Source organism: Rhinolophus sinicus, linkage group LG12 (genome assembly GCF_036562045.2).
Source record: "Rhinolophus sinicus isolate RSC01 linkage group LG12, ASM3656204v1, whole genome shotgun sequence".
NCBI lineage: Eukaryota > Metazoa > Chordata > Mammalia > Chiroptera > Rhinolophidae > Rhinolophus > Rhinolophus sinicus.
Genome location: NC_133761.1, coordinates 45440011 through 45459306, shown reverse-complemented (window position 1 = coordinate 45459306; position 19296 = coordinate 45440011). Strand labels below are relative to the sequence as shown.

Below are 19296 nucleotides of genomic sequence, written 5' to 3'. Positions count from 1 at the left end.
GACATCTATTGGCTCCCAGATTTTTTGACTTGGGCAATGAAGTGAATGATGGCCATTTCCCTAAATATGAAATTCCTGGGAAGAAGTCCCTGGGTGGGGAGTAATGGTGATGGGGGAACGAGGATCATGAGGTGTAATTTATAAGAGTGGAGCCTGAGAATGATGCCCTGAGTGACATGCAAGTGGAGACATCTGGTAGTTGGGTAGATAGGTTTGGAGCTCAGGAGAGAGATCTGGGCTGCAGATACAGGTGTTTTTTTTGTTTGTTTGTTTGTTTTGTTTTTTTGTTTGTTTTTTGTGGGTTTTTTTTTTATCATTAGCCTGTAAATGGTAGTTGAATCTATAGTTTAAATTAAGTTATTAGGGACAGTGACTTACGGAGAAGCACAGAGACCCGAAGATATAATTCTGGAAACATCAATATGAACAGGTCAGGAAGAGATGAGAAGAAACAGCTGGGGAAGAAGGGAAAAGAAAAACCAGGAAGAAGCTATATGATTAAAAAATGAGAGGAAGACACTGTTTCAAGAAGAAATCCTCAACAGAGTCAAGTAAGGTAAGGATGAAAAATTTGCAATTAGGAGACCACTGCCCACCTTGGTGGGTCAGGAAAGTGATGGTTGTGGGAAATACTCAGGCAAAGAAATAACTAGTACAAACATGTTGTGGGAAAAGAGAAGAATTCCATGGCGCTGGAACACAGGGCAGAGGAGGGGAACTAGGTTATGAGGCTGGCTGGCTTTCCCCAGATCCCAGAAGCCTTCAGTGCCTGCTCTACAGTATGGCTTTATTCTGTAGGTTATAGGCAATAACTACATAGGACACTATTTTCTTAATAAGTCGTTTTCTTTAAAATGGAGGTAAAGTTTAAACACAGTGAAATGCATAGATCTTAAGGGTTCAATTCAAACAGTTTTGACAAATGTGAAACCTGTGTAACCAATACCCTAATCAAGATAAATATTTCCATTACCTTGGAAAGTTCCCCTGTGTCCTGTTTTAGTCAATCTTCACTCCCTACAGGCCACTGCTACTCTAATTTCTATTCAACAGATGACTTTTGGTTGTTCTTGAATTTCATATAAATGGACTCATACAGTATGTAAGCTCGGTGTCTCTGGCTTTTTTGTTCCACACAATGTTTTTCAGATTTATTCATGTTGTTTCATGGATTAATAAATCATTCTTTTATTGCTGAATAGCGTCATTACATGAATAGATCACAATTTGTTTATCCATTCTTCTATTGATGGATGTTTAGGTTGTTGCAAACTCTTGGTTATAATTAATGTTGCCCAAAACAGTCTTGTATAAGCGTTTTTGATGGCATATGTTTTCATTTATTTTAGGCAAATACCTAGGGGTCGAAATGCGAAATCTTAAAGTAGGTATGTTTCAACTTTATTAGAAACAGCTTTCCAAAGTGACTGGACCATTTACAGGCCCACTAGCAATGTATGGGAGTTCCAATCTGTCCTCTTCCTTCGTCCTTGACATGTGGTGTTTTTGATCTTTTAAATTTTAGCCATTCTAATGGGTGTGAAGTGATATGTCACTGAGGATTTAATTTGCATTTCTCTAATGGTTGATAATCTTGAACACCTTTTCAGATGCTACCTTTGCGTATCTTCATTTGTGAAGTGTCTGCTCAAGACTGTTGCCCATTTCTGTTGATAGGTATATGAAGAACATATGTTGAAGGAAAAGTGATATTTATCGACACATTACATGTTGAAGGCAATTTATATTTACTGGCACATTCTAAAGGGGCTTACCATAGAACCATTTATGCATTCTATCAATGGAAAAGTGAATGACTCTGAAATATGGGAAAAAATACCTTGCATATATGTTGAATAACTTTAAAATTAACTAACTTTAAATTATATAAAAATAACTTTAAATAATTTTAAATTATGCCTTATCCATTGTGTTGATGACATGGCAACCTCTTTGAAGGTGGGAGTGTGTTTTCTTCTTGGACTAAGGGGAGAACTTTATGGTTAGAAGGCAAAGAAAACCCGTATCACTGACTCAGTTTGCCTGGGATTGAGTCAGGAACCAAACCACTACTGTCCAAGCTAATCTGAGGTTTTCTATTTCTGTATTTAGCAGTAGATACTGTCAGAAGTACAGAAAATACTGACATATGGACAATTTTTGAGATTGAAGTGGGAGCACAAGCATTGTATGGGAAGGTCTGCATGCTAGAGTTGGACTGACTGTATGTGCTGGCGTGGGCATCGTTTCCAGCCGTGTCCCTGCACATAACTTTAGTATTTTTCAGGGCCTCTAAATCATTCTTGTGCTTTCGTTATTTATTTTAATACGGATGTCCAGAAGCCATTTCAGACCCCGCCGTGTCAGTCTCTCTGTGGGTGGTGACAGCCTGCATCTTTTCGAAAATAAGCTTATAGGTGACTGACACCTTTTATGTGTACCTGTGGCTCACAGGCACATTGGTTGCTTTAGAATCCTCGGGCAGGACAATCGCCAATTAGGAATCGATGGACCTGGTGTAGATACTACACTGACCTTTTACTAAACAATAGTAAGGGACGCGTTGAGAGGGATCAAATTCCAGGCGGCGCTAGTGCAACGTGTCTACAGTGCACAGATCTGGACCCGGGCCTGGCTGCAGCTCCTTCACTACGGGCGCGAGACCGGGTCAGCCACGTACGAGCACGCACTAGCTTGGGCCATACGCGCACGCGCACGCTGGCGCCTTCTTTCGGCGCCGGGTCTCAGCGACGCGCGCAACAAATGGAGGGGGTGCTCGCGGAAGCGCTGCTCGCGCAGAGCCGGGACCCCCGGGTCCTGCTCCGGACTCTGTGCCGCGGGGAGGCGTCTGCAGAGCGTGTGGAGACGCTGCGCTTTCTCCTGCGGCGGCTCGAGGACGAGGGGGTGCAGGGCGGCGGGGACGCGCTCTCGGAGGCGGCGCGCGAGGTCGCAGCCGGCTACCTGGTGCCGCTGCTACGTGGCCTACGCGCGCGCCCAGCAGGAGCCCCGGACACTGACGCCCCGCAGGCCCGCAGGCGCGTGCTCAGGGCGGCGGGCGCGGCCCTGCGCTCCTGCGCGCGCCTGGTGGTGGGCCCGCCGCCCCTGGCGGCCGCGCTGGCAGAGGAGGCGCTGCGCGACCTCCTGGCTACCGGCTCCATACCGGGCCTCGAGGGCGGAGCCGAGGCAGCCGTGGAGGTGCTGGCGGCCGTCGGGCCTTGCTTGCGATCCCGTGAGGACGGGCCACTGCTGGAGCGCGTGGCGCAGGCTGCGCTCCTCCTGGCGCTGGCAGGGGACGGGGAGGCAGCGGCGCTGGCGGCCGGGCGGCTGCTGCCGGTGCTGGGCCAGGGCGGCCCGGCGGTGCTGCAGGCCGTGTGGGGCGGGCTGGTGGCACCCTCGGGGCCGGACCGCGTGGACCTGAGGCTGCAGGTGCTGAGCGCCTTGGCAGAGCGGCTGCTGCCGGAGCCCTTTGCGCACCAGACGGGTCCGGATGCGCGCTGTTGCTCGCAGTTCTGGCGGACAGTGCAGGCGGGGCTGGGACACGCCGAGGATGCGCTGACGCGCAAGCGCGCACGCTACCTGCTGCAGCGGGCTGTGGAGGTGTCGGCGGAGCGGGGTGCCGACTGCACCTGTGGCCCCTGGGAAGGAAACGGTACCCGCCTCTCTGTCCCCAGCCCAACCTAGCATGGCTTTTTGGAAGGGAGGCTGCCTGAGTCCACAGACCAGCGCTCAGGATGGTCTCCTCCATCCCGGCAGAATTTGGTTGTTCCCCGTGGTCCCCATAGTGCCCGAAAACCTGGGACCCTCATCTCGAGTGTGTTCTCTGAAGTGACACAAATCACTGCAGCTGAGGGCAGTATGTATGCATTTCCCAACTTTCCTGACCCAGAGCAGGGTGGAATACTTAGGAACATGACGGCCCATGCAGCATTTCACAAACCAAATGTGCATTTTATCGTGGTAGGTCCATTCTGATAGAAGGGCTAGCTGCCATCACATGGAAAAGAAATTATTTACCACTACCGACCAGTGAACTGTGAATGTTAGAATTCTGTCGTAGAAACCACTTAAAAAATTTCCCTTGGTAATTCTTTTAGCAGGATTTACTAAGCATTTGTTAGACATGATCCTTAAGTCAACCTTTTGAGATTACTTTTGCCATTGGTTTAATAGAACGAGTCGGATTTATTTATTTGCATTTTGAGCTGTGCTTCCTATTGTTTGATTACAGAGCAAGAGTAGATGAAGTAGCAAGGCCTCCCTTCAATTTGGTGTTTTATTCTTGATTGGTTTGTTCACTGAAATCAGTGTGAAAATACACTTCAGTCATCTTGAATCCATTTTTGAGCTATCAGAGTCCAAAATAGATTGATTCAAAATTGTCTCAATAGAAAATTTCTTTTTTAACTGTAGCTGCCTATTCATTTATTACTGGTAAAGAATTTTTGTCTGGCTGAAGTGAGCAGATTAGATTTTCATTCATAGAATTTTAAAACATTAGATAGTAAATATTTTAATAGTCCACAAATAGTGACCATCCAATGAGTATTTTCACTAGAAAACGTTTTTTTTAAATTACCAAAGTTAAACACATTTTAGTCATTCTGCAGTGTTTTAAAGATGAGCAGTAGTCTTTCCAGCCTTGCACCCACTTCCATTTCTTCCATTTTAGAGAGCAACCCCTTCTTTTAGCTGATTATTTTGGTATTTACCCCTGTGTCTGGAAATAATCTAGTTACATCGTATAATCCATTGTTATAATTTCCATTAAATGTGAGGTCACCATTTACGAAATTGTGATTATGAAAATACTGTTCACAGGTGATCTATGTAGTAAACTGATTATCTTTCCTACCTGCAAGTTTTTCCTAGAATTATGTCATTTTAAAATTTGGTTCTCTCCTTACCGCTTTCCACTGATTCAGCCCCAAATTCTTTGCTAGTCTATGTTTCGATCTTTTCTTGAATTACCTTGATTTCCTCCTTTTTTCCTTCCGAGCTCTGTTTGGATAGTAAACCTCCTGGACTGGTCATTAGAGCATCTTTTCTCTCCTATGATTTTTCTTTTTGCTCTACTTCCTGAGTAATTTCTTCAACTTTATTTCGGGTCCTTTTTTTGAATATCTTGTTTTTGCTATCGAAGTTTTATTCTCATGTGATCTTTTTTGTTCTTGCAATGTCCCCTTTTTACTAGTATCCAGTTCTTATATCGTAACTGCACTGTATCTTCTATCTCCCTTTAAGCTATTAATATTAGTGAAATTTTTTTCTTTTTTAGGTTTCCTTTTTTATGCATAATTGTTTTCTCTAAATTTCCTTTTGTTTGTTTGTGTTGGCCCTGATCTTTAATGTAGTGGTTTCCCCAGAGGCCTAGTGAGCCTTAGATGCCTGTTTATATTTAAGAATAAGGAACCAAAAATCAGGTTTAAAGCTCTAGAGAGGTGTTTGTTGTCTGTGAACTCATTGTCAGGTGACCAGGCCAAGCCATTGCACTGGTAATCTCGGATGTGTTTTCAGGTCTTTCCTCTTGGGCTGGCCAGAGTCCATGGAGATCTTCTGCATTCTGGGACCTGAGGGGCCACGATGGTGGTGGGACAGGTAGAAGGGGCTCTTAGCACCCAGGGTGCACACATGTGCCCCTGGTCCTTGTTGTGACACAGCACTCAACCCTGATGTCAGCTGGGTCCAGTGCGTCTCAATCCAGAGGTTACCATTTTACCTTCTCCAGAGAATAGATTCCAGTCATTTTCCTGTTCAGGAAAAAAAACACAGGAAAGGTGTCTGGGACCTGACTGCTTCTTAAACACACTGAGCAGATTCTCTTCAGTTTAGCCTTGCTTTTACCTCCAGTTAGGTTTGGGGTGATTTTGTAAGTCAGTTTTTTCCTTGGCTTTCCCTGTGCCACCTTAATACTCAACTTCTCTTGAGTCCACTTGGTTTTTACCTGTTTTTCAGATTCTAAATTTCATTGCTGTTGTCTGCTCCCCTGTTTTCTCCATTCTTTTGGGTTTTGCCTTTGAAAAATCCTTTATTGATACAGAGAGGTTCTTAAGGAAAGTAGAGTATATGTATTCAAATCTGTCTGTCTTACTCAGGACTCCAAAACAGCAATCCTAATTTAAAAAAAAAATATTTTGAGATGCTTGTTCGTCCAGGCCTCCTGTCCAGGCTTTGATACAGGGCGCCCTCCTAATTTGAGAAGACAGCATTTGATAATCATGGCATAACTTTAGGAAGTACTTTTATTAAGAAACTTACAAAATTTGCAAAAGGAGGAACTAACTTTCTTTTAAAAATCATAACAGGCCCAAGTCTGTTTTGGTGGTCTGAGAAGAAAAAAGATGAGCTTCTAAAGTTTTGGGAGAACTATATTTTAATTATGGAAACTCTAGAAGGAAATCAGGTAAGTGTTGTCATATTCTAACAAATCCCACATAGATCCAGTTTTAATTTTTTTCAAACATTTTATTAAAGCAATACAAAAGGACCATTTGGATATAGTATAAAAGAATACAAGTGTACTTTGTTTTCTGGCATTAATGCAATTTAAAATTTATTGTAAACTCAGTAAATGAAAGAATAATTTCAATTGACTTAAATTATCATTCAGAGAATTTAATCTTATTTGATCTTCCCTTGACATTTACTTCTAAAGTTTTAGTTTTCTGGCATTATGAATAATCTCCAAAGAAATAACACTCTTGGGAAAACTTCACTTAAAACATTTCTGAGGTAAATTGTTATTAAGTAAATAATTGCCCTATAATTTTGTAGGTTTTCTTTTTTTTTTTTTTTTTTTTAAGGTCTTATATCTGTGCAAACCTGGTCCTGAAAATGGAAACTTGAAAAATCATTTTCAGTTGAGTTTGAATCAGTTTCTGTAGAATCATGGAATTTTTAAGTTGAGAGGAATCTCTTAAGATTAGTGGTTCTCAAACTTGGATGCTCATTCGAATCCCCCAGATGTCTTGTTAAAGTATAAATTGCTGGGTCTGGTCCCCAGAGTTTCTGATTCAGTGGGCCTGGGGTAGCGCCTGAGAATTCGAATATTTACAAGTTCCCAGGAGATGCCTTTGCTGCTGTTCTGGGGACTCAACTAGAGAACTGTGGTCTAGGGGTTCCAAGTCTATAAGCTGCAGACCACTAGGGGGCCAGCCAGCTGTGGAATCACTGTGAGGTGTCAGTCCAAATGCGTAGCAAACATTGTAGACTGAAGTAAAGAATTACTCATATGTGCTAAATATCTACGGGGGCGTGGGGGCAAAAAATGTATACAAGTGGACACTTTGGTCAGTGTTGCTCAAGCAGTAGTTCACTGTAATCAGAAGTGTCTGGATGCTGATGGGGAACGGAAGGGCTACTGTTAGATAAATAGATGAAAACTCCCTTAAGTTTTTAAAGGTGAATTTTCATTTTATAGGTCTTTTTCGCTTTTATTTTCAGATCCATGTTATAAAGCCAGTTTTACCAAAGCTGAACAGTCTGTTTGAATATGCAGTGTCAGAGGAAAACGGTAATGGTTACTTTGATTTTGATTTTTTATAGTATAATTTTTGCCCCTTAATTTTATAACTTGTTCATTATAGAGAATTTGGAAAAACTGTAAAAGGGTAAAGGAGAAAATAAGAATCTTTGTTCTGCATAGATTGTTCATAGTGTTTTCTTCTCACTTAGTATATCCGAATGCATTTACCTATCCTTAAATAGTTTTTGAGAATATAATTTTAAATGGCAGCAGAGTTTTCTATAATTTAGAGGTATGGTTAGTTTTCTAAACTTTTGATCATGGAAAATTTCAAACAGAGGAGTTTGTGTGATGAACCCCCTCAGCGGTTTCAGCAAATCACTCATGTGCAGCCCGTGTCTTCTTCCCCGTGCAGCCCCTGCTGCCCCTGCTCGCCAGCGTCTTGCAGCACTTCTCCAGCAGCAGCCAGCGTATCATTTCATCTGTGAATATTTCACCACACACACACCCCCCTACACCCCTAAGACTCTTTGGTAATGTTTTAATGATGGCATATTCTACATTTTAAATAATAGGTCTTGGTGTTATATATTTTAACGGCTTTCCATTCTTATTCTCTTAATAATCTGTTTCATTGTTTGACTTACTTTTTTTGGGTTTCAGTTCTGTATCTTGGATGTCTTAGAAGAGAAAATTCCAAGATATAATTTTAAATATGGTTTTTAAACCCTGAATCAGTACTGTACGATGCGAGCTTTTTAGGAGCAATAAAATGAAGCTGGAGCTTCCTAAAATTATTTTATGAACTTAAGTGTAGACCAATGAAACAGCTAAACGCAGGCTAACGGTGTTTTGTGTTCATATGAATGACAAAATGCTACATTATCGTGTTTACACATGGGAATTAAGCTAGGTAGATGGGTTTGCGTGCCTATTCTAGAAAATTACAACTTTAATAGCTTGACCCCTTAGGAATTGAGCTTTATTCAGCTGATTATGATGGTTGTTTTCTCATACACTGGAATTTTTCACAGACCATGAGAATCCATCATCCCACCTGGGGCTAGAATTTAATTGAATCCTGTTGTGGCTTCACTTAGGCATTTACTGTTAAAATGATTCTCTTATTACTACATTTTGCCCACAGCTCTTGGCAAACCAAATCAAATAGCAGTGACAGGTTTTGAAAAATGACCATTTCCAAAGAATTGAACAAGCATCTTGGTATAAATTACATATAGACTGATTTATTTATAGAATGTGATGTGTTAAAAATGCTGAATTTTTTTCTAATAGAATTAAAGGATATGTCAAAAGAGTTAAAAAATATCTCTAACGTACATACAGAGGGTACCAAAAATATATACACATTTTAAGAAAGGAAAAAAACTGTATTAAAATTGTAATACTCAATATATTCCGCTAACAAAAGATGAATATAAGTCATGTATGTACATTTTTTTGGTACCCTCTGTATTTATCCCATTTACTTCCTCACTCAGTTGGATATTTACTTAATAGATACTTAGTGTCCAGTGTATGCTAAGCACTGGGATAGAGTGGTACAGATGTACTATATTTCACTTGATTTTTGTCTGTTTTCAACGAAAAAAAATTTGACTAAGTTCTATGCAGGCAACAAACAAGGGGCTGAAATGGAGTATGCAGTGAGTGGGGCGGGTGCGTTGAAGGCCTGCCTTAGGAGTGACACGGAAGCTCAGCGTGGAGGGGCCAGCACTGTGTGCAAAAGCCCTGAGGGGGAGACAATTCCTGGGGGGGGGGCGGGACCAGGAGGACAGTGTGGTAGGTGTGGGATGGTGGGTGAGGTTGGTGCAGGTGTCAGGGTCGGTTTACCCTTGTGCAGATTTTATTCTAAGAGCTATGATAAGCCCTTCAAGGGTTTTAAGCAGAGGAGTGACAGTGTCAGATTTCTGTATGACAACTGCGTGAGAGAAGAATTGGTTGGAATCACCACAAATCTAAAGTTTCAGCCTGCATGTAGGGGTAATATTTAATTTCTGTACACTGTAGCAGCTGTAACATTTGCTTATAGTCTTTCTAAATGAAACTGTCTGAATATGGAATACTGAACACTTATGTTATTTTGGGTTTTCAGTAATTAAATACCCGTGGGTGTGATTAAACGCAAACTCCCTTTTGTAGTGTTCTAATGAAGTGAATGTGTTCGTGTACATATGTATTTATTTATGAATATAATCTACATGAAGTCACATAATGTGAGGATCAAATGTCAACCCTCGGTGTTTTTTCCACAGCATGTTGGATCTTTCACCCATCCTGGCACATGTGTATTTATAAAAGAATGTTAGAAAGTGAAAATAAAATCCTGACCAAAGAAGGTGTTATTCATTTTTTAGAGCTCTATGAGACAAAGGTTCTTCCATTTTCACCAGAATTTTCTGAGGTAAGGACAGCCTTTCTTTTCCTTGCTCCCTTTGTCCAAAGATGAGAGGTAAGGGCATTCCTTGCATCATGTGTGATCTTCAAAAAAATATACTATGCCTTTATAATAGCAAGTAACACTGTATAGATTTGTATACAACAAATCTAGTTCTCTAAGCTTAGCTCTCACATTTGGACACTGTATTGTGCTGGGTCCACAAACTGCCCACATCGTTTCCTCTGTGGAAAGTGGTTCTTTCGTATCAGTCTTCTAAACAACATAAGCCAAGAGTATGAAAACTGGTGTAGAAGCTCGTTAGCCATCTGTTTCCACAGCTCTGGTCAATGAATTAACATTACTGTCTGAAGTAGAGATTGCCGTTTGAGCTATAGTATTATTACATATATAAAATATATATTTGATTAGCATCTATACTTCTATTTGTCAGAAATCAAACAAAGCAGAGACTCAGAATTACAGCTGTAGTTTTAAATTTTATATTATAGTGTCATATGAGTCTCATGATTGCTTTGGGTTAATTACCAGTTTACCGCTCATTTAGAGATAACGTAAGTAAATTTTCCCAATTGTCTGACTACATACTATAGTGTTTTGATATGCATCAGTTTTCTACATTTCTTAGCCTTCCTGCACTTCCTCTACGCTTGCTTTTTTGGCCAATGTCTAGTAATATTTTTGAAGATATAATTTTTCCCCCTTTATCTTCTAGACAAAGAGGCTTAAATTTTTCTCGAGTATCTTTATGTTTTTTCTTTGTTACTACCTTTATTTCCACCATGTGTTCCTGTCTTTGGGTTCCTTTCTTCCTTCTTGACCCAACATGGACTCTATTTTATAAGTTTTTGTCAGGTGGGAAAATTGTGTACTTTATTTTGTGGTTCTGGTGGAATTAAAGTGCCCTCTAAGACTCATAAATTACCCTACAGCATAAGAGATCAGCAGTGCCTGTAACAGCTCTCCTGCAGCCTGTGTAGGATGAGTAATTAAGGGCAAAGTTGACTTTTCAAAGTTACAGTTGCAACTTAACAGCAAATACTTTTTTTTTTTTTTTTTAGTTTATTATTGGACCATTAATGGATGCACTTTCAGAGAGCTCTCTATATAGCAGGTAAACAAACGTGATGTTAGTTAGCAGTAATGCAATAATATGTATTTGATACATAACTTTAACATGTTTATAAAAAATGAAAATAAACAAAACAGACTTAATGCATTTGGTACATAATATATATTGCCTAATAGACATTCAGCTTATTCTTCCCATGTCGTCCCTTCTATGTTTGTTATTCTTGTCTTCTATTAGTTGTATCTAGTTCCTGTTTTCTTGTTTTCTTTCCCACCTTGAGCCCTTCCATTCTTGTGTTTTGGAATGTGTCTCTTACATGGCTTCCTTTCTTCCCCTTACTCTTTTTCTCTGTTCTCTTGGAAACTAGTGTCTTGGGCTAACCAACACTTTAAACTTTGTTTTCTTTTTTCTTTTATTTTGATTTATAGAAAAGTTGTGAGACAATACGAAGAATTCGTGTTTACCTTTCATCCACATTCCCCAAATGTTAATGTTTTACCACATTTGCTAAATTGTTGTATCTCTCCCTGTGTGTGTGTGTGTGTGTGTGTGTGTGTGTGTGTACATACACACATCTATTTCTTATCTCCTGGGCTGAGCAGACTTACCTATCTATATCTATTTCATTGTCTGTCCATCCACCATATTAAAAATCACGAGTTCACACCAGTACATCCAATTCCAGTCCACAGGTTCATTTTAATGTTCCCCTTCCATATCTGATGGTGGCAGCAGCATCCGTAACATTACGGTTTGCCACCTTTACCCTTGGCAAAGGTCGACAGTGAGAAGACTTTGTCAGTATTGTGCCTTAGCCTCATTCTTTGAGCATTATCTATACTCTGAATTATATCTTCAAAAATCTCCCTTGCTTTTGAAATTATATTGTCATTCTAATTTTTATTTACTAAATTTATACTTGCAAGTCTTCTGTTTTGTGTACCTCTAAATTGAAAAACCCTCCCACCGTCAATTTCTTTAAAATGTTTAAGTTAGTCTGTATTGTCTTGTTAATATGTAGTCCTATTTGGTAAATATTGAAAGAGCATAGCAAATGCTTGACTTGCTAGTTATGTTTAGTTTTCAAATAACTCATTACTGTTGAATAGTTTTTTGAAGCAATTAGACAGCTGGAGAGCAGTAAAACCAACTTGGTGCTTTCTGAAAGAGTTGACAAACATTTATTAACGAAATGCCTTCAGTTTTTTAGCACTTCAATGTGTTCAATTGACCGGTAATATGTTTCTAACAGAAGCATATAGCAGAAAAAAGTGACTTTAGTAGATGTTAACAGTTAAATGCTCTTGCAAAAGTAATTTATTACTAATATCTCTTTTCATGACTGTTACTTATTTCTTACCTAAAGATTTAAAATTATTGGAAATGATAAAATATAATTAAAAATGATCTCTTTAGACTTTAAAAAATGATACTATTTAGCAACATTCATATATTCTGTCAGGGAAAGTGTCATAAGAAGGAAATTCATGCCCACTTACCTTGTTTTCCTGAAAATAAGACCTAGCCAGACCATCAGCTCTAATGCGTCTTTTGGAGCAAAAGTTAATATAAGATGTGGTCTTATTTTAATATAAGACTGGGTATAATGTAATATAATATATAATACGTAATATAATGTAATATTATGTAACATAATAAAGACTGGGTCTTATATTAATTTTTGCTCAAACAGATGCGTTAGAGCTGATGGTTCGGCTAGGTTTTATTTTAGGGGAAACACTGTAGTACAGCACATTCCTAACTCATGTCCATTTTCCTAGAAGATGTTTTTGTAATCAGAAGGATCCTCAAAATTTTACTGAAAAACAAAAAGCAGGTTCAGAAAAAGAAAATGGTCTCGTTTCTTTGTTAAAATACTTTTGGGCCATCATCCATTTAGTTTTAGTATACTTATGTGTAAATAGATTTTAAATATTGTTTTTTTTCCCTCTTTGTCTGTAGGTCCCCAGGCCAACTGATAGGAAGTGGTTCTCCACTGGGATTGAAATTACAGAAGTTTTTAGTTACTTATATTTATCTTCTTCCAGAAGAAATAAAAAGTATGTGCAGTAAAGAGTTTTTTAAAAAATGTGTTAACTTTAAAAACTTAATATATTGGTTATGAGCCCCATCCTATGACTGTTACATTCAGTATTATCCAAAGAGTTTCCTTTTTCCAGGATATGCAGATTGTCAGAATTATACAAGTGTCCACTCTAACTGAGTACACACTTTTGCTTTTGTATGTAACTTACTACCAGTATTGACATGAGTAGATAGAAGTAATTTTAGAATGTGTGCTGCAGTTGCTGACTTTTCTAATTGTTTCTATTCAATTTCAAAAAATTGGTAAAATAGATTAAAAAAAGAAAGAACCAATTTAGGAAAAAGTTGTAAGCAGAGTAACCATTGTGACAAAGTTGTCCCTTTATAGATATTGACTTAGGAAGACAAGGAAGAAAAGTACACTTGCTTTTTATAAGAGCTTGTGTCCTAAAAATATCCCACTTCTTCAGATTGGGCATGTATTTTTCCTCCCGATGAGGTATTTTGGTAAGGAGAGCAGAAAATGAGTTATTCTGTTTACTGGGCAGCAGAAGGACTTACTCTGCTTTTTTAGTCCTTTTACACACCTGATTTTGTGACTTAGAAAGTGACCTTGGGTATGAAATACAGTGGTATTTTTTATCCACGGCTTTGCTTTCTGTGGTTTCAGTTTACCTGCAGTCAACTGTGGTCCGAACATATTAAATGGAAAATTCCAGAAATAAACAATTCAAAAGATATTTTGGGAGTGTGAGACCTCACTCACATGTTTCATTGCAATACCTATATTGTTATAATTGTTTTATTATTAGTTATTGTTACTATCTTACTGTGCTTAATTTATATACTATTATAGGTATGCTTATAGGAAAACACAGTCTGTACAGGGTTTGGTATTATCTGCAATTTCAGGCATCCACGGGGGTTGTGGATAAGGGGGGTCTACTGTATATATTTTTTCTTTTGTATTTAATTTTTAAATTGGGTGAAACAATGACCAATGGTAATACCTATTAAAACGTAGGAAAGAATGGGAAAATAATGTATATCATAACTTTAGATTTATAGAAAATTGATTGTTTTAATTACTTAAAAAAAACAAAACAGTTAATGGAGAAGATAACTGTCAGAGCCATTCTTTAGTTTGCTAGAATTTGGTGGTTTACAGGATGGGGATGAATTTGCTGGCCACATTCGCACGTCCCAGGTCAGTAGCACAGTGCGACCAAGATGGTGGTGGACAGCGCCCCCTAGAGATTGCGTCTTGGTGACTGGCCCAGTGCCTGGTACATAGTAGTAGACACTTACAAACGTGTTGAATGAATTGTAAACGTGTTGAATGAATTTGAAATGGAACCTGGCTATTACCTCTTCCTTGTGTCATGAGTGAGGTGTTCCCCAAGAAGTGGAAACTTAATTAGTCCAACAGAAGAGAGGGCAAGTAAATGTTTACTCACAGCTTTTACATAGGTTTTTCAGTCAACAATTTCCAGTGACTATCTTCAGTGTACCTTGTTTTGTGCTGGGTACTTTGGAAGATATAAAATACATGTGATACCCTTTCAGGAGCTTCCAAGGACTTCTTAAAAGTCATTCTACAGTGATGATCTGAGGAAACAGGCAGACATTTCACTAACAGAATGACTTGAGCATTTTTAAGAAATCATACACGAGCAGAGAAGGCAGGATGGAACGGCAGCTCTTCTATCTCAAAATAGAAAAGTAAATTATAGCGATTAGATCTGGGGTAAGAAATAGCCCATGAGAAAGATCTAATGTTGTTTGAAATACCAAAGGCCAGTTACCATTACTGTTTCTTACCCTGTTTTTCTTTAATATCTCCAACAGAAGAATGGCTTCTAACAGTAAAAGATTTATCTTTTAATTTTTTAAAATTAATATAGCTGCAGGGTTATGAGAATCTACAACAGAAGAATACATACTTACTAAATAGGAATGAAGTTAAAATAACTGGTTTTTTTCAATAGCTTTATGGAGATATAATTCCCATACCATAAAATTCACCCTTTTAAAGTGCTCAATCCAGTGGTTTTTAGTATATTCACAAAGTTGTGCAACCATCACCACTAATTCCAGAATATTTTCATCATCCCCAGAAGAAATTCCATGCTCATTAGCAATCACTTCTCATTCTCCCTTCCCCCAGCTCCTGTCAGACACTAATTTACTTTCTGTGGATAGATTTGCCTATTCTAAACATTTCATATAAATGGAATCATATAATATGTGGCCTTTTATTCTATGTCTGGCTTTTTTCACTGAGCACAATATTTTTAACATTCATCTATGTTGTAGCATGTATCGGTATTTCATTCCTTTTTGTGCAATATTCCACTGTATAGACATTGCACATTTTACTTACCTATTCATCAGTTGATAGACATTTGGGTTGTTTCCACTTTTAATTATTATGTATAACGCTGCTGTGAATATTCACATACACATTTTTGTATGAACATAGGCTTTCAATTCTCTTGTTGGGTTACATGATAACTGTATGTTTAGCTAGTAGCGGAGGTACCAGGCTGATTTGCACACTGGCTGCACCATACTTCATTCCCAGCAGCAGGGCGTGAGGGTTCCAGCCTCTCACCTCCTCGCCAACACTTGTTACTGTCTGTCCTTTTGATGCTAGCCGTCCTAGTGTGTGTGAAGTTCAGCTCATTATGGTTTGTGATTTGCGTTTGCTACCGAATGTCTGATGATGTTGAGTGTCTTTCATGTGCTGTTTCAATGATGTGTTGAAACTTTTTCTTTCAGGCAGTTTCCTGTTACAGTTTATTCAGAAGATGACAAGTAGACATTGGTGTGCTGTTCCCATTTTGTTTCTATCTAAGGCTTTGGCCAGTGTCCCAAGATGTAAAGCCCTGGGTCTAGAAGGGCTTCTTGCCCTCAGGTAATTTTCTGTGCATGTTCACCTGTGGGTATTTGCCATAATTTTCCATCAGTCAGTTTTGTTTGACCCTCTGCTTTCATCTGCAGTGAGTGGTTTTAGTTAATATTAGCACTGAGATTTTTGAGCTCTTATTTTTATAAGAAAAAAGTAAATAAAACAATCTACAAACAATCTACTGTGCATATAGTTGAACTTATTTTGTTATATGAATTATTAACTTAAATATATGCCATAATACATGCTATTGGGCTTTGACCACTTTAAAATAAGGCCACTAAGTTTTTTTTTATTATATTGATATGTAGAAAACTAGAGATAAAATATCAAACAGTAATATTGATTACAAATTATTTTAAAAAATGTAAACTTCTTAGTTTAAACCATCTTCATTTATAATCTCATTATTTTTAAAAGGGCTTTGTTTCATATTAAAATTGAGCTCTATTAGAGGCCTTAGTGGAAAATAATACCTTTGAAATTCTACTGGCAGTGACTTTCTGCATTAGAAATTGTAGGTACTGTAAATCAATTTGTCAGTAATTACGAATGGTCAGAATTGTCTTTGGGAACGTGGAAATGCATTTTGTCTTCTGCTACCAGGGATGTTCTTCAGTGTACTATGATCACCCATCAGATTCTGTTGAGGGGGGCAGCTCAATGCTATCTTCTTCAAACAGCTATGAATTTGGTGGATGTGGTAAGTTTATCTTCTTTATTGGTGATACTTCAATTTATACACTTTCTTAGTAAGTGTGTGTGAAAAGAAGAGTTAACATAGCAGGCCTGTGAGTCAGTCATTAGAAAGCGCTGTTAGAAGGCTAGCCTTGGCTGAAATCCGGGAATGTGGATTTCGGGAGGGTTCCCAGTGTCACACTGATGGGAGTGGCTCACTCTGCCTAAAGTGTTTATACAAATAGTGTTGCTTATGCTGAACACCTGCTTTCCTTCTGGGAGTCTGGAATTTTGGTTGCTATGCAGAGGTGTCTGTGTGACCAGCTGCTGTGACAACCTGGGCACTGAGTCTCTAATGAACCTCCCTGGGAGACGTTTTACAGGTTGCTGGGGAATTGAGCATCCTTGGTGACTCCCCTGGGAGAGGAGCTTGAAGCTTTCTTCTGGTTTCCTCTATATTTTTCCACACATCTTCCAGTAAATTGACATTCAAGGGATATCTACTATCTTATTGTGTGTTTTACAGAGCCCCAATAACACTGTAGCCGTGAAGGGCCAGAATAACATATATTTCAGGCTTTGGGAGTCAGATGATCTCTGTCCCCACCACTGAAAAGCAGCCCCCGACAGTTGATAAATAAGTGAGTGTGGCTGTGTTCCAATAAAACTGTATTTACAAAACAGGCTATGAGTGGTTTTGCTGATCGCTAGCCTAGAGTAAGATATCTCAATTTAAGACTTACTACCTTAAGGCAGGGAGTCATTTTTGTGACTTTGAACAAGTAAGAAGGACTTTTGATTTATGTAATAAGTAATTTCTTATAGACTGTTTTTGGTTTTGCTTTTAGACTGTGATCATCTTGTCTCTGATAGTAACCTTGATTTTAAGGAAAACAGATTTATAAAATAATCTTTCATTTTATATATTATGTTGGTTGTAATCAGTACTTCATTTTAAAAGTTGATTTTCTTTTTTAAAAATAGCTTCCTTTTAAATAACATTCTATTTTAAATAGTACACTAGATTGCTTTTACAGTGATTTTATTAAATTAAAATTTTTTAAATGAGTAAATTTTAAAAACTGCCCCCTTTCTCTGCACCCCCCAGGAGAAAGTGTCACTTTCTGACGTCTCAGCTTTTCTCATGTCACTGAGACAAAAGGAGTCCTTAGGACGAGGAACCTCATTATGGACAGAGGTGAGACTGAAAATCATTTAATGATAAGGTTTTTGAAAACTTTATGAGAAATTGTTTCCTAATTGAAGTCATTACTATCCATTTATGTAAAATGATTGCTTTGTTATCTGTCAACAGAAATTTAAAAAATTGCATATTTGCTTTGAGCGGAACTAAGTGCTGCAAAGGTTCTCCTGGAAGGGTGGGGGCAGGAAAGTGCTGGGAATAGAGACACACCTGTTTAGAAGAAGAGGTCGTGCGAGTGGGCACATGCCATTCTGGATGAGATGTAGTAGGAATGATGAAGATGGTAGACGCGTATCAGGAAGTAACACAAACCTCCTCTTTTTTTTCTGTCAGTTAATGGCAATTTCATCTACCCGGTTGCCCACGCCTGCCATTTCGGTAATTCATAAATCTTCCTGACTTTCTGCATTGAATTCCTCATGAAATCTAAGTGTCTTTCCTTTTCTCCATCCCTTGCTCTAGTGGACACCCTCCACCATGTTGCCTCCACCGTAGTGACTTCTCTCTTGTTGATCACGGTCTCTGACCTGCTGCTTCTGCCCTTCCCCCCACTCTCCTCATGTCAAGGCCTTACAGTCCATTATGGTCTGATGGTGCCTCCTTTTTGTTTTATTTTAAACTGTGGGACTCAATCCGTACTACTGATTTTAGCTCTTATCCAGGATACTTTTGGTTGTAGTCTAATCTGTAGGTTATGTATTTTTTGAGGACAGGAACCATTTTTTAAAAAAAATATTTTATTTCTCCAGTGCCTAAGAGATCACCGAGACTAGGGAGGTGATTATTTCTTCTAGAAGGCAATTCTGGCTCTTTGTGCATAGAGAGAAATGAGAAGTCAGTTTGGACTGTGTTAAAATAATTCAGGTTTAAAATAATGAGGTCATAGAGTAGGGTAATAGCAGATGGAATGAAGAAGGGGCAAATCGGGGCCTTTAAAAATTAGAATTTTATCATATATTCTTGATCACAATGCATCTAATTCTGTGGAATCTGAAAAATACAGAGCCATATAAAGAAAATAAAAAATCACCTATAATGCTCACCACCAAACTAAATCCATATTTTTTATTTACTTCTTAATTTTTTGAATATATATATTCTCACTCTTAATATACATGTATATTTAAAAATGTTTATATGATATTTCTAATCAAAATAAAAATTTTTTGAATGTTGTTTTTCATCTTCACAAATATTTGAGCATTTTAACATGTTGCTAAATAATTGTCCAATATGTGTCATTTTAAAATTGATTAAATGTTTTAGAATTCATTTAATCAGTTCCTTTGGTTGGACTTTTATTTCAAAACTTATCATTTCATATACAATTATTTCAGTATGTACTGCTAAAAGATAGGACTTTAAAAGGACCCAAAATAGGCCCTTTCGCACCTAAAAATGTTAACAATAATTTCTTGATTTTAAATATCCAGTGTTTACATTTCTCCAGATGTCCAATAAATGTGTTTTTCTTGGCACTTTTTTGGTTCAAATATTCAACTTT

General features: G+C 38.4%; 1 protein-coding gene across 6 annotated transcripts in view; it reads left to right on the top strand.

Moving 5' to 3' along the window:
• The first annotated feature begins 2742 nt into the window (after window positions 1–2742).
• The window catches only part of TARBP1 (tRNA guanosine 2 -O-methyltransferase TARBP1), a 68730-nt gene continuing 52176 nt past the window's right edge, over window positions 2743–19296 (top strand). For all 6 annotated transcript variants that reach the window (XR_002138649.2, XR_012490748.1, XM_019746984.2 and 3 more), the window contains exons 1-9: window positions 2743–3649; window positions 6303–6400; window positions 7441–7510; window positions 9739–9887; window positions 10943–10995; window positions 12916–13013; window positions 15781–15916; window positions 16517–16613; window positions 17697–17786. Coding sequence is in view for 4 of the 6 variants with exons in the window: in XM_019746984.2 (XP_019602543.2) it covers window positions 2764–3649; window positions 6303–6400; window positions 7441–7510; window positions 9739–9887; window positions 10943–10995; window positions 12916–13013; window positions 15781–15916; window positions 16517–16613; window positions 17697–17786 (1677 nt within the window). In the remaining 2 variants the exon portion in view is untranslated. The remainder of the gene's footprint in view (window positions 3650–6302; window positions 6401–7440; window positions 7511–9738; window positions 9888–10942; window positions 10996–12915; window positions 13014–15780; window positions 15917–16516; window positions 16614–17696; window positions 17787–19296) is intronic.